Below are 15,425 nucleotides of genomic sequence, written 5' to 3' on the forward strand. Positions count from 1 at the left end.
ACAGACCATTGAGCAGACTTATCTGCCAATAATCCAAGATCAATTGCCCAAATTAAACTATCCCATCATATCATCCCCTCCATAAACTTATCAAGCTTATTCACCCACAAAAGCTCATGCTCCAAAACGTCTGTTAGTCTGTAAGGTGACACAGGATTCTTTGCTGCTTTTACAAAATATTACTTAATCTGAAAAAAAAGACTATTGATATTGTATTAATGCAGGCCCGCTGACAGCAATTCCGGGCCCCAGGGCAGAACAATGGGCCCCCATGCATGCACAAGCTGCACCTGCGCAGATACAGTCCACCTGACATTTCGGCAGTGCTGCGCCTGCACTGGCTAGTGTCCAGCGAGCTGCTGGCTGCACTGATGGGCATGCTCTTCCAGTATAGCCAGGGCTTCCACATGCCCACCCGGTAGGGCTGCCAACTGTCGAATCATGCAAACCCAAATATCCTTGCCCCGCCCCTTCCCTGAGACCATGCCTCTCTCCTGCCCCTTTACTGAGGCAGCATGTGGAGACCCCCTCCCCAAGGGCTACAGGGATGTGCCAGCTGCTTCCAAGAGCGGTGAGAATCAAGGGCAGGCAGGAAGCCTGCCTTAGCCCCGCTGTGCTGCCAGTGCTAGCGGCAGCTGGGGGCCCCAGGCACTTTTAAATCACCCAGGACCCTGGGCAATTGCCCCATTTGCCCTCCTTCCTCTCCTCCGGTCAGCGAGTCTGTATTAATGTGGGAATAACCTCTCTCAAAATAAGGCAAATATACCTGCTACCATTTCAAGCGGGACCTTATAAGAGAGAAAGTTGTTTGCCGCTTAGAAATTTTGAGACCTTAGAAAACAATGTAAAGCGCACAGAAACACTGTAAAGACCAGAAAAAGCAGGAGGGAGAATCTGTGTTATTGATGCTTACACATACACTGAATCCATCAGCCCTCATTGAAAGAACTTTTCTAATTCCACCTAAATACTTATTCATTTCTTCTTATATGATAGAAAGGGGAAAAAAAGAAATTAATTAAAAAAATAAAACTTTTAACCTACACCTGAAGGATCCTGAACTAGAATCTTAATTGACTCAATTAAGCCTGCTGGGAACAGGGACACCGTAAATATTAAATCTGGTTTGGAAAAAAGGAAGAAAAAACTCTTCACGGCAAAACATCCTTTTTGTCTATTATTTCAGTTGTGCCAAGCAATCAAGAGACAGAGGTTTGCCCTCAGGTTATATTAAGGGTTATGCTTTTTTGGTTTTCAATTTTGATGTATCCTTTCTGCTTACTGATTATAGAGCATGATGAAATACTTGTTTTTCCCCCTAGATTTGAATTTGTATAGTAGATCATCATAATATGTAATATACATGAAACATCAAAGAATAGTTAATTTCCTTCTTTTTAAGGCAGATTATGAAAGACCCTTTACTTCAGAGGGTTTTTTTTTAATTTTTCTATGTAATATTACATTTTCTTTTTTAAGCATCAAACCACTTCACAATATTTGTTTAGTGAATACACCGATTAGGAAGTATAACCAAAAAGCAATTAAAATATTTTTTTCCACTTTTGCAGGTATTGTATAATCACCCCTCCTCACTGCCAGCACCTGGCCTTGGACTTCTGACTCCCCTCTCGTCCAGTGTCCAAAGAGCTGAGAAGTACATTATTTGTAATCACTTTGCAGTTGTAGTGGATAAGAAGCAGCAACAGAACTGACAATCTCATGATAAAATGCTAGCTGTGAAAAAGTGTCTTTGAGCTTCAAAAATACATGCCAATTCTATGACAGAAGTCAAAATACTCTAATAAAAATTATAAATGACATTCCACTCAACAGGAGATTGAAAAAAGAACTGAAAGTTTATAGGAAAGGGAAGTTTTTGACATAAAACCTGAATGTAGTGAATAAATGGCAATTCAATAAAAACGAAAGTTTAACCCATAAAATATTTAAACCAGATGTTGATTTTGTAACATTTGTTTTAGTGATAAACTGTTTTAATATTTGTACTTTTAACATGCACATAATAAATCAGACAAAGCCAAAATATAATGAACATACTGAGATAGAGAAATGACACAATCCCAGTTTGTAAAACCAGTTCCTTGGCAGATGTGGGGGAGGGGGCAGAATAGCTCTATCAAAAATCTAATGATAAGAAATGCTTTCACTTCCCCTCTTCCCCCAAAGTGAACCTGGAATATTGTGTCCCGTTTTGTGTCATCTTTCCCCGCCCACCCCCACCCCCCGCAGAAGGGATGTGGACAAATTGGAGAGTGTCCAGCAGAGGGCAACAAAAATGATTAGGGGGGTGGGGCATATAACCTACAAGGAGAGCCTGAGGGAACTGGGGTTATTTAGTCTGCAAAAGAGAAGAGTGAGGGGGGATTTGATAGCAGCCTTCAACTACCTGAATGGGGGGTTCCAAAGAGGATGGAGCTCTGCTGTTCTCAGTGGTGGTAGATGACAGAACAAGAAGCAGTGGTCTCAAGTTGCAGTGGGGGAGGTCTAGGCTGGATATTAGGAAACCCTATTTCACTAGGAGAGTGGTGAAGCACTGGAATGGGTTACCAAGGGAGGTGGTGGAATCTCCATCATTAGAGGTTTTTAAGACCCAGCTTGACAAAGTCCTGGCTGGGATGATTTAGTTGGGGTTGGTCCTGCTTTGAGCAGGGGATTGGACTAGATGACCTCCTGAGGTCTCTTCCACCCCTATATTCTATGTTATAAACTATGGTAGCATAATGGAAAATCAGAGAAACAAAGCATTATGGGCAACAATTAAATGTTGGTCTAATGCCTCTTGCAGTAGAGAGTAAACAAGACTCTGCTGTAATGAATATAATGAAGATTCTCTTACGATGAGGCTGCCAAACACAGACAAACCCTGTAGTTCTCTTCTTGTTCCTGGACTAACTGAACACAGCATGCATTGCCCAACATCACTACACAGGTTCTATCTAAGTCCTGACCTGGATAAAACAGTCATAGAAGGGATAGCTAAATACACTAATGGACAGAATAGCTGATTACACTACACAATGACTATTTGAAAAATTCTCCTGATTATTGTCTAGGTCAGTGGTCCCCAACCTTTTTTGTCTGGCAGGCGCCAGATGACGAGCCACGGAGGACTGTGGTGGCAGACAAGCATGTGCCAAAATGCTGCCAACAAGCAGCAACATCAATAGGTGTCGACGCCGAAATGGTACCGACAAGTAGCGTCATCCACAGGCGTTGCCGCCAAAATGCCACTGTAAATCGGTGGCAACGCCTCTGGATGACGCTGCTTCTTGGTGGCATTTCAGTGGATGCTCGTCCGCTGGCCAGTATGCTGGCGCACTTAGATACCCCGGCGGGCACCACAGCACCCACGGGGACCACGTTGGGGACCCCTGGTCTAGGTGAGGTGGAACAAAACACATCCTGTTCTTCTTTAACTCTAAAGAGGGAAGACAGGTGGAGTGAGATGGAAAAGTAAGACAACAAGAATGATAAATGAAATAAAATTTGGGGAAAAATGTCACATACACTGAAAAGCTGAAGTTCCCAGCTATTTACAGCTTTCATTACTAGCACGGATGATTCAAAAGACATAGGACTGTAAAATGGTTACTAGTCTCTCCCTGTAGCAGTGCTTAGTTGGTACAAGATAGGGTGTAGCAAGCCATGGACCTCTGGCCAGTGTACTTCCTATTCCCTTAAACAATAGTGAAGCTCAGACCTTAATGCCAGACCACAAAGATTATTATTAAAGCAGATCGGAATAAAAAGGTGATATACTGCAACAGAGCAGAAAAACTTGAGATATAAATATTTAAATTGAGGACTGTGAGTCTAAGCTCTGATAAGTAAGGGACACAGAACACACTGGTGCAGAGCAGGAGCAGGTTCACTCTATGGAGCTAACATTACACTTAGCGGAAGACAGGCCTGAGAGCAGACTTCATAGCATACTGCAGAAGTCTAAAGCAACTACAAGATTGTCTGCAAAAAGAATTGTTTGGCATCGTCCATGTGTACAGGTCAACACAAACAACACTAAATTACTGCTTCATGCAATCTAATTTAATCTAACTCGGACACGGACAATACGGTTCCAGATGTACCTGATGCACAAGAGGAAGATCTGGGATTGCAGCAGGGCAAACATTTATTTAAAGCCATCTGATTTTATGATGTATTAGCACTGAAAGACTTCCAAAAATAAAGGATCTGCCACTATAGGTGGATTGAGCCTTTACGTTCATGCCAGAATAAATGGTGTAAAACAGTTGCATCATCCCATGAGGAATGCCAGATAAGACCTATAGCCTCAGCTGTAAATCCTCTTAGAGCTCCGATTTGTATCTGCCCACCATTTTTCAATGTACAGCTGGTGCTTTGGAAGGGAGTGGGAGATGTGGGAAGAGAGGATCTATAGTTTCCTCCCACTAGTTGTTGATGTTCATGTCAGGTGTGCAGCCCCTGCTTTCCCTCCATACTCAGGGCTGCAATCCAGGCAGCCCCAGTGGAGCAGCAGGGTAGGGAGGAAGGGGAATACTCCCCCTACTACTTACCTGCAGAGCTGCAATAGGGTTTGAGAGCCCTTGGTGTACAAGGAATGAAAAAGAGTTACAAAATGTTGCCCATACCTCTCTGTTTACAGACCTGTAAAATGAATATAATATATATTTCCTAATCTCACAGCACATTGTGAGAGCTTCTAAAATAGAGGTGCAAGTACAGAGTACTTGTACAGAATATTATTGTAAAATAAACACGCTGTGAACCCTTCCCCTATCACCACCATTTTAGGTTCATTGAATGGAATGAATCAAATATTAACTTTTCCATTTTAACAGAACTTCTTAAAAGTTCATCTCATTTTATTTCTTCAATGAGTCATAAAGAACTATAATGTAGAGCTTTTTTATTTTCATTAGCATACAAGGCTGACATGAAAGCCAATTTTTCCACACTGCTGAACGAAATCAGCACTCTTCTTTTTGAATGTAGGGTGTTAGCCTCCAGACATGACACATCAACAATAAACAACAGGAACATCAGTAATGTTCAAGGACTGCCAAAATATCTTGGCAGAGCAGGATAACAGAACTGCATGCAGCTACTGCACTAGCTTTGATTGCTGGATGTCAGTTCAAGTTCTATTCTCTTCAATGTAATGCATTCATTCTTACACAACTGGAGCAATTAGAGCTCCAAAATTATGTAATGATACTGGCTTGATTCAATACAATTCTGTTTTATCACAGTAAAGGCAAGGAGAAACTATTGCAGATGATCAGAAATTTTCCACTGTATCAAAACAAATTAGCAAAACATTCTGTTCAATAAAGCTCAGAAAAATGTGGTTAGTTGGTTGTTTCAGGGGAGGGCAGAGGGGAAGCGAGATATTGAAGTACAATGTTGGAAGTGTTCAGCCATGTAGCTTGATCACTGAATAGGGACAGGATCCATTTACAGAATTGCCCCTGTGGTGTTTGCTATTGTTTAATCTGTCTAGGTGCACACTCAATAAGACATCAGTGCATTCTGTGAGTTGGTGTACCTGGTCAGGCAGAGCACTGCATCTGAGTTCACTCAATCTAGTGAGGCTGCCAGTCAGTCCTTCGTGCCCAGGAGTCTGAAAAATAAACACTCTGTTCTTAAGGCTCTCAGGGAGTTGGTAGGGGAACCCAGTCTGCTCACTCCACTGGGTTCCAGCTCAGGGCTCTCAACCTAACCAGGCAGAACCAGGACTGGACAATTCCAGCCTTTCCCTGAGCTCCTTTTTACCTCCCCTGGTTTCTGCAGGCTCTTCAGCCTGTTGGTCCGGTCGTCTGTTCTTAGGGTGCTGTCCCCGAGTGGGTGTTCAGCAGCTTGCTAGCAGGAGTTCCCATCTCCAGCCTGCTCACTCCTCTGGCAACTGCCTGTCCCTCTGCATCCCAGCTCTTTTATGCTCCCAGCTGCTGTGAGGCTGCCAATCAGCACTGGCCCGCAGTACCTGTATTAACCCCTTACTTGCCAGGACAGCATGGCGTATATACTCCAAATGACAATCCTTTTAAGCTGAAAGGATGCCTTTGTAACTAGAAGAACAGGATAGCATCTTGATTTACTACTTGGGGTTTTTTCATCCCTTTTATTTATTTTTTTATTTGGAGTTTTGATCAACGTAGCAGGTTGTCAAGTTCAGTCTCCTGCTGAATACTGTAGGAAACAAACAATGTCAATATTCTAGTGCCAGTTTGCACTCCTATTATTAGCCCATCTCTGTGGAGGTCACTGATTGCTGTGCTGTTCACCATTTAACATGAAAAACACCTACAAATAATATAGGGAGCGGAGACAGCTTAAGCAGTGCCACCTTCTGCATCCCAGTGGCGAGGAGCACTTTATCACCAATGTCTCTCACGTAAAAGGGGTGTGCAGAAGAAATTCAGTACCAGCAAAAAGACCCTGCAAAAACAAAACAGTACAAAAAGCACAAGGGAATTCCAGTAATAGGCTCTGAACTCTAATACTGATAATGTGCAGGGAACTCTCTTTGTCAGCCTAGGAAACAACTTTAAAAATAACTGATTAGCTAGATATGGGAGTGCTAGGAAAGATTCTATGCGCTGAAACAAAAGATAGAGGCAAAAGAGGCTGAAAAGAAAGGAGAAAGAAATCTTCTAGAAAATGTATGGTTAAAAGCATTCGTTAAGTATAGTGAACAGTTCAGATGGATGAGAACTAGGTGTAAAAACATACGGTGCTCAGGTTCTCTGAAGCTGCGGATGCAAACTTAGTGGTTTTGTGATTAAGTTCTGGCATTTGACCAAGAAAAAGAATCAATTCTAGTGGACAGTTAATAGAAGAGGCCACTGTGGAAAAAGTGGAACAAATAAGACAACAAATAATAACTGATGACAGAAAGAGTCAAAGCGATGAGAGTATTAAGACAAAACTATCTTTTAAACAGGGAACAAAATATTTTTTTTAATTTTCAGATGTAAGCTTAGCTACCTAGAACTGGAAAGAGATGTCACAAGGCTTAAGAATCCCTCCTAAAGTGAAGCACAGAGATTGCAATTTTGACAAGCTGAGGACAAAGAGTAAAAAGTATAGATTCCTGGACGGCAATTCTGGTCTTGTTCAGTGATTCTTAAGCAGATCTGGACACCCAGAGAACAAGCTCAAAAACAGAGCATTAATACTAGTCCAAGATGATGAGAATATTTCAGATACGTCTCATTTTCAAATGGTTGTAAGCTTAAAAGTAAGTCAATATTCTAGCCTCTGGTGTCATACTGTCCACAAACTGTTTTATAATTCATGTTCTACTTTGGGGGAAATTTTACTTGAATACCCTAAAAACTGTCAACATTGATAAACATGGACTAGGAAGTGAATAGCAATTCTATGTTAAGTAACACACAGTTTCCTTTCCTTCATCATTCATTATTTGAAACGCATGGCATTAATACCGTTCATGAACTAAAACTGTAACTTCACTGCTAAAAGAGGTGTATTTTTACACTGATAAAGCTAATTTGATATAAAAGCCTAGTAGAGACAAGGTATAGGTAGTTTTTAACCTTGACTAACTACCTTGAGGTAAACTTCAAGTGTTAACCTTGACTAGCAACACAGCGGTAAAAACTACAGTGCCTTCTCTCCACTAGGATTTTAAATTAAAATAACTAGCTGGGGTTAAAAAAATAGGTGTGTTTTTAGTTAAGTCTTAATGAGTTACACAATAGCATTCAGTTAAATATTCCTTCAGGCAGGTCTTTCTCAATATCCAGTCTTGGGGGGGAGGGGGGGGGAAGGAAAGAGAATTTATCAAGAAAGCACAGATATCCAGGCCTTCCTTCTTTAGGAAATGCCAGGATTCCCAAATCATAAGCATGATTTTGGTTCTTGAACATTTCAATTTTATGAGTAAGAGTGGTTTTGCTATTTTTTATATCTGGAGTACCTTTCCTCTCTCCACTTCTTGCAACCAGTTAACTAATGTTGTCCGTTGTGATTTCCAGTTTTTGTTTTGTGCTCAGTGCTGTGCATAGAAGTATTCAGTTAACTCAGTTAATCTTCATGTTCTTAGACTTCTAGAAGAATTGGATACAAATTATTTTGCTCAAGCTGACTGTGGAGCAATGGTCTTGAAGACCTGCTGAAGTACTGCAGCCCCTCACTAGCCCAAAGCAGATGGCATGGTCAAGACCACTAACAAAGGAGTCTTTGGAGTATACATGTTAGAGGTAGTTGCCATAGCATTCTCTCTCATAGGTACTTCACTGTCCAGGGGATTTTTATAAGAGAACAGAGTAGTGAGTAAAAGATATTTAACTGATATTATCTAGCAAAGAAAGCAACAGGTGCTGGGAGCTAATGGAAAAAACACATCTGCTTAGCTGAAATGCTAGGCCATGCCTCACCAGACTATATACTATCTATTTTTAATAAGAACACAGCACACAGAATCTGAAGAATGCAGCAAATACCACAAAAAGACCATAAAAATATATGGAATCCAAGGACTTTCCTGTAACACAGATTTGAAATGCATTTTTTGCTCAGTTAAAAGTTACAATAATTATTGTCAATATGACTATGGCCAATAGCACTTTTAACTCTGGCCAGAAGATGGTAGGTTCATATTTCACACCACGCCTTAGCTCAGATTTGGTACTGAAATGCAGTACTAGAAGGGTTCATTTCTCAACTTAACTTGACTAAGAAGATAAAAGATGGATCACTTTTCGAAAAGATTAAAAGGGATAACAAAGAAAATCTGGCCAATACTCTCCTTGAGAGAGTACAAGTTCTAATGTCCAATGCTGTCTGTGAGCTACTGATGCATGGATAATGGCTGCTATGTTTATCTACAGAGTCACTGCACTATCAGTATCTGACTGATTGCTTTGTAAAGGGCTTTGGGGAACATGGAGTGAGAAAGACAGTATATATAAAACAAAATTCCATTCTATGTGGGTCAATAGAATAGGAAAGGGAAGAGAGTGTCTTAATTGTAATATTTCTATCCACATTCCTTCAATTACATTGTAACAAGTTTGAGGACACCACCACATTTATATGCACCACACAGATAATGCACTTGAAATGCTTTGAAACTGATATGAATAGGAACTATTCTCCTCTTTAATTAGCATTTTTGCCAGATGAACACTGTAAAGTGCCAAGCTGTGGAATTCTATTAAAAGTTCAAATAGATACATGACTGTTTGCCAGAAGATGTTTTGAAATCAAAAGATTTCATTTTTGGACATATGATTAGTGTTTCCTAATTGTATGAAATAATTATCAAAATAATTACACTATGTAAGCACAAAAATGGGAGTCAGAGTATGCAAACCATGGAAAGTCAGCAATACATAAAATCCAGCTGAATACTTAAGCAGCTGCCTGATGTTCTCTGAATGGAGACTAGTATTCTAATCATTTGTCACCAGACAGGAAATGTGCAATTATGCTGCCAAAAAGATAATTTATCATAAAAAGTATCCATGATTTTTAAAGGCAAGCAGCAGATGCATCCATAATCACCATAGAAATAAACTCAAGCTCACTATCCATGACCAATGGATCAGCATGACTGATAATACAATTTCAAATAATAAATTGGTTTTCAAACATTTTTTCTTCAAATCTTCATCTTAAAATCTGTATTGACAGTTAGGCCAAAAAATTGTGAACACAAATAAATCTGGCAAAGAGATAATTTACCTGTCACATTAAACTGTTAAAATTATACTGCAGGCAGTTGAATTGCAAATTAAATAAAAAGATGATACAAATTTTTAAAACAAATTATGGAAAACGAACTGGTTTCATAGCAACAGCTCTGCTAAAATTACTTAACACTTCTACTCAATCAGATGTAAATTTGACTACGTTATCCCTTAAATGTTGATTATAGTAGCTCTTTTCAGATGCAAATTTAATATGTAATGTGAATGTGAATGTTGACAAAGCTGATACAAAAAATCTCCGGATTAACATCATTTGCATGAACACAGCAACATTATTACAGACCTTCTACAGACAGAAGGAAATGGAAATTGGATGGAGAGTCGCCTTCTCCATCCTCTCCCCTCTCCCTTAAGACCAAAAAACAAATAAAAATTTAGGACTGATATTCAATGTTATAAAATAAAACAGTTAAAAATAAAAAAGTTATGGGTAAATGAATTAGATTTGCCAACAAAGCAAGATATTACATTGTAAAGAATGACACTCCATCTTTATTTCTCATCACTCTACATCATAGACCCAGAGGAATGCAGGCACCACATATAGCACTGTGTGGGTTGTCATACCTGGCAGAATGGAGTGAGTTAAGGAGTCATTAGAAACTTGTAAATTTCCTTACTTTTGTTAGCTGCAGTTATAAACTTAAAAAATGAGAAAGGAGAGAAGATGGAAAGGGAAAGGGGGAGCTGCACATGCTTTGCTCATTTCAGCAGTCCAACATTTGCACTTTACACCATGAATAAACTGTGGAACATGTCAACATGTCAGGTATATAGTTATTGAACACCAGATTATTTTTACATGAAAGAAATAGGAAGCATATATATAGAGCAGACTGTAGAAACGTTTCCTGTTGTTGCCGTATACTGTAATAAGTGAATACTGTAAAACAATGCATTTTAGTGCAGATCACATTAAACTGATTTACTGTTAGTTACTACAAGCTAACAGGAAACTGGATGGCTATACTTTACCTTCAGCACAAAACACGTACTCAAAATAAACATGTTGAAGAGAATTCACTGATACAAAAGAATTTTCAAAACTGAAACACAACTGAACATATTTTGGTTTGCAGACAGATTTAGGCTTTGTCTGCCTGAGGATTTTTGCATTGGTGTAAGCCTGCCCTGCTTTGAAGTATTGGTGCAAATTTTTTTTTTTTTTTTTTTAATACCAGCACACAACATTTACACTAACGGTTTGTATTGGGTAGCTACATCAGTGGTAAATAGATAACTGATTGTGTATTGTAAACCCATATTAGGACGTAACGCATGAGATTGCAAAAACAGCCCTCCTTCCACTATTCTATTGACTTTTATGTGAACTCAGTAATTGTAAGATTATTACTAATTATCTCCACTATGTTGTATTACTAAAATGACTATGAATATTTAAAACAAGACACTAGCCTCCAAAGCATTAAGCTATGGACTCTAATGATGTCAAACTACAAAATCAGAGCTAGAAGAGTTTATAAAAAGTGGTACACCATCAAATTGGCTCTGGGTATGACTGTAAACTGCATCTCCCTGCAAGGCTTGGTGGCAATATGGTGGGGCTACTCGTGGCAGTGTAGCTCCTATAAAATCCCACAATGTTGCAACCTTCAGAGTAAGATGAATATAGGGCACCTCAAAACCACTGCCTTGTGGGTATTCCTTGTTTGAAGTACGATTCAGGGACATCACCCTGACAGAAATGCACCTTCGTTGAGCCGTTAGGCAGTAAGCAGCAGCTCTAATCTAAACTGATTAAACTGAATATAATAAATTCTCATTTTGCAAGTTTACAAAGGCTGGTTATTTGAATTACTACTAGAATCTAGTCAAGGTAAGCTGTCTGACAGTTCTGCCCTAAAAGACAATTTGCAAGTGATTTAACAGTCAATATTAATAACAATAAAACTCACTTGGTTGCATTCTCACAACTTGGTCATGAGTTCCAATTATGCAGTAGCGCATGAGTTCATATCCACTACAATCACTGGCAGAGATAACAGGGAGGCTTTTAACCATTAGAAGTTTTGCTATTGGAAACTAAGTATGTATAAATTTACTAAAAAGATAATTACCTACATTTGCTGGAGGAAACAGCAGACTTGTTTAGAGTGGTAAAGTGAGCAATAACTACTGCAGAAATAATGAGATGAAACTGTGTAAACAAAATTTAGACAAGATATTCAAGAAAAATGACTCAACAGCAAAGCAAATTAGAGTCTAGAACAGCATTCCAAAGGAAGTTCCCTCAGCAGAGACATTCAGAATTAGGCTATGTAAAACACTCAAGAAATAATCAGCCCACACATGGAAGAGAGGTGGGTTACATGACCTAATAATCACTCACACAAGTAGTCCCATCAAAGTCAATGGAACTACTCACCCCTAAGCAAGAGTTGCATGATCAAGCCCTAAAATCTTAAATGCAATTATTCTAGTGAGACACTAAACCCAGGTCCTTACATCGCTAATGTCTATCTAAAAGAGGGGGATGACCCAATAGCCTGACCCTCAGAGATGCTGAGTGCTCACGCCTCCCATGGAAACCTTGGTTTATCATCAAACAAACAGTTCTAAAGTACACAACTGTGTGTAAAATGGCTGTCACACTTATACAGTGAATGTATTGCATCTAATTTATTAATGTAAAGCCCTTTGATTTACCTTTCAGACTTTGCGTTTTCTCTAGTGATCAAAGTGGCCAGCACGTACTCGTAACATATTAGCATTTTTTCACTTTATTCCCCTACAACATGTGTTAGCAAGGAGACAAAGTTAAATTGACACAGTTTCTGAAGGTCTGTTCACATTTTAGAGATTAGGGCTTATCAGTTAAACTTTGCTGCTCTGCTTCCAGATGTGGCAGTAAGGAATGCAGCAAAATCAGTAAGCTGGGCACTCAAAAGAAAAAAGAAACAGAAGAAAGCAACAGGAGACAGGAGGGAAGGGGAAACACCAAATAGAAGGCCAAAAAGAGAAAGTAAATAGGGAAGAGTCTAAAAAAAGCAAGAAAAGACAAAAGGTGAGAAAATGTTACAGAAAACAAATGCAGAGAGGAGGAGAAAAAGATAGATACGGGAGGTGGAGACAAACAAAAAGTAAAATAATAATAGTGGGGTCCTAACTATTACTGAGAATTATGGAGGAGACCAGACTTCACATGACAGTAACCATGGTTAACACAGAAACAAACTGTTCACACCTGTTAGTTACTCTAACAAGCTTTGAAATACCTGCATTATATTTAAAATATCTCTCATATCAGAGGGGTAGCCGTGTTAGTCTCGATCTGTAAAAGCAGCAAAGAGTCCTGTGGCACCTTATAGACTAACAGACGTTTTGGAGCATGAGCTTTCGTGGGTGAATACCCACTTCGTCAGATGCATGTAGTGGAAATTTCCAGGGGTAGGTATATATATGCAAGCAAGAAGCAAGCTAGAGATATCGTGCTCCAAAACGTCGGTTAGTCTATAAGGTGCCACAGGATTCTTTGCTGCTTTCACAGATCCAGACTAACACGGCTACCCCTCTGAATCTTTAGCAAATGTTTTTTTCCAATGCAATTTAGGAAGCCCATGAAACGTTCAATGAGTGGTTTAAACACATGAACGCAGCTCCACAGAAGCCTACTTTGCTGCTACAAGCAAGCCTCATTGAGGAAGTCACCCATGAACATAAAGAGAAGAAGTATGAGGTATACAGAATGTGTAGATGTTAGTCTCAAAGTTTGTTGACAAAATATGTTGAAATGTAAAAATTATCTCACAACTACTCTACATTCCAATAAACCCTGTTCAGGACAGTCCACTTTTAATACAGTAGAAATGTACTAATTCACGTTGATTGGGAGATCCATTTTTTGAATACTGAAAATAAATTAAAAAAAAATCAAACACAGTAAGGCTACTGCATTATAAAGTGCTCCTATATTTTAAAACTATATTTAATCTTTATTTATAGTACTTCATAATGTACTAGTAAATATTCTATTGTATAATTTTGTAAAAATATTCGGTCTTAGTAATACGAGACCTCTCTACTGCATTCTGCTAATAAGTCTTCACTGGACAGTGAGGATGTTTTGTGTGATGATCTGTTGTATTTTACTACCCTCTTATCTCCTCTTATAAAAGATGTTGCAGGTTTTTCTTACCTAAAGACCCTCTTTATAGACTTCACATGTTGGCAAGTACAAAATATACTGTGGGTAGTTTAATTGAAACATGCAGTCTTGTTCTGGAGATATGGTAAAATAAGTTGTCAAAATATTCCTCTTCTCTGTGTCTGTCTGCTTCAATACTATCTGTTTAACTTTCTTTATGTAGGTAATTAAACATACATGACTATGTCTATTAGCAGCTGGCATTTCAGCCAGCAGCTAAAATTTAATATTTTTATTTAGAATTAGGTCTGTCAATGTCTGTACATTAGACTCAAATATCGGTTCTGTTAAAATAGGCCTTGGATATTCAATTTACTCTGTTTTTCTCCTTCAGATGGATTATGGTATTTGGAAAGGTCTTTTGGATGCTGTAACAGCTGATGTGAAAGAGAAAATGTACAATGTCTTGCTATTTGTTGATGGAGGATGGATGGTTGATGTCAGAGAGGTAAAATGCACTCTTGTACCTCAGAACAGGCCTCCAAAAAGCTGTTTCTACCCAATAATAAGAGACATTAGTACTTCCAAGTTTCACTTGCTGTTGCTGCTCAGTTACAATTCACTCTGGTGACTTGACTATCACCATGAATGGATTTTTCCCCCCCCATGGTTGGGAATATGAGAATTGCCCTACCAAGTCCAGAGTCCTGTCTCTGACAGTGTTTAGTACCAGGTTCATCAAAGGAGGTATAAGAAACCGTGTAGTGGACATCTAAAGAATAGTGTGCTGACAGGAGTAGTTTCTTCCAAACTTCTTCAGCTAGTGGCTGGCTTCTGCCCTGCTTGAGATCAGAATGTGAATTTTCAGGACAAATCTATCTGAAAGAAGTTTACACAATACATTAAATATGGTTGGAAAACATGGACTGCTTTAACTGGACACAGGCAAAATGTGGAGTTAGCAACCAGTCTGACTGCACTTACGGAAAAATACCCTATTATGAAACTTAATTTCCTTTCGTGTTAATTTTTTTAAGGAAAATCATTTTCTTTGCAATACGATAACCATTTGTAGATTGATTTTAAGTCTTCCAAACTTGTAAATATATGCAGTAGCTGTTTCCACTGTGTTGCTGCATGACTTTTTCCTCCTGACAGTTAGAATTGGGCAGAAGTACTGTTGCTTTGTGAGGACAATGTAATAAGACCTAGTAAAGGAATGCACTTGTAACTAATGCATGCTTTTCTATGGTAAGGATGCTGAAGATGACCCTGAACGAACACATCAGATGATCTTGTTGCGAAAACTGTGCCTGCCTATGATTTGCTTTCTTCTTCATACGGTTTTACACAGCACCAGACAGTACCAGGAATGCCTGAGACTAGCTGATGTGGTTGCTTCAGAGCGACACAAGCTCTATGTGGTGAGACAGAGCTCAAAACCACTTATTTATTTGCATTTTAAATCTAATGTAAAGAAATCCACAATTGCTTAGTATAGTTAAAACTACTGAGTGTGTCTTTGTAAATGAAGTCATGAAGCTACAGTTAGAAAAACAAACACTAGGTCATACTGTTTA

The 15,425-nt window shown here is 39.0% G+C and overlaps 2 protein-coding genes across 3 annotated transcripts in view; one reads left to right on the forward strand and one right to left on the reverse strand.

The window, feature by feature from the left end:
- The window catches only part of JAZF1 (JAZF zinc finger 1), a 283,865-nt gene that overhangs the window by 240,723 nt on the left and 27,717 nt on the right, over positions 1 to 15,425 (reverse strand). The window lies entirely within an intron of this gene.
- LOC116820980 (nuclear pore complex protein Nup107-like) lies at positions 13,212 to 15,410 on the forward strand. Its single transcript, XM_032773796.2, has 3 exons — positions 13,212 to 13,437; positions 14,240 to 14,353; positions 15,102 to 15,410. The coding sequence occupies exons 1-3, from the start codon at positions 13,348 to 13,350 to the stop codon at positions 15,339 to 15,341; spliced, it is 444 nt and encodes a 147-aa protein (XP_032629687.1). The 5' UTR covers positions 13,212 to 13,347; the 3' UTR covers positions 15,342 to 15,410.

This window comes from Chelonoidis abingdonii, chromosome 2, assembly GCF_003597395.2.
Source record: "Chelonoidis abingdonii isolate Lonesome George chromosome 2, CheloAbing_2.0, whole genome shotgun sequence".
NCBI classification, from domain to species: Eukaryota; Metazoa; Chordata; order Testudines; family Testudinidae; genus Chelonoidis; species Chelonoidis abingdonii.

What these genes read in the sequence shown, in the direction of transcription:
- LOC116820980 (XM_032773796.2), top strand. Translation starts at nt 13,348, where the DNA reads ATGAACGCAGCTCCACAGAAGCCTACTTTGCTGCTACAAGCAAGCCTC. An exon ending in ATAAAGAGAAGAAGTATGAG is followed by an intron (nt 13,438 to 14,239) that starts GTATACAGAATG and finishes TTTCTCCTTCAG; the next exon opens with ATGGATTATGGTATTTGGAA. An exon ending in GGATGGTTGATGTCAGAGAG is followed by an intron (nt 14,354 to 15,101) that starts GTAAAATGCACT and finishes TTCTATGGTAAG; the next exon opens with GATGCTGAAGATGACCCTGA.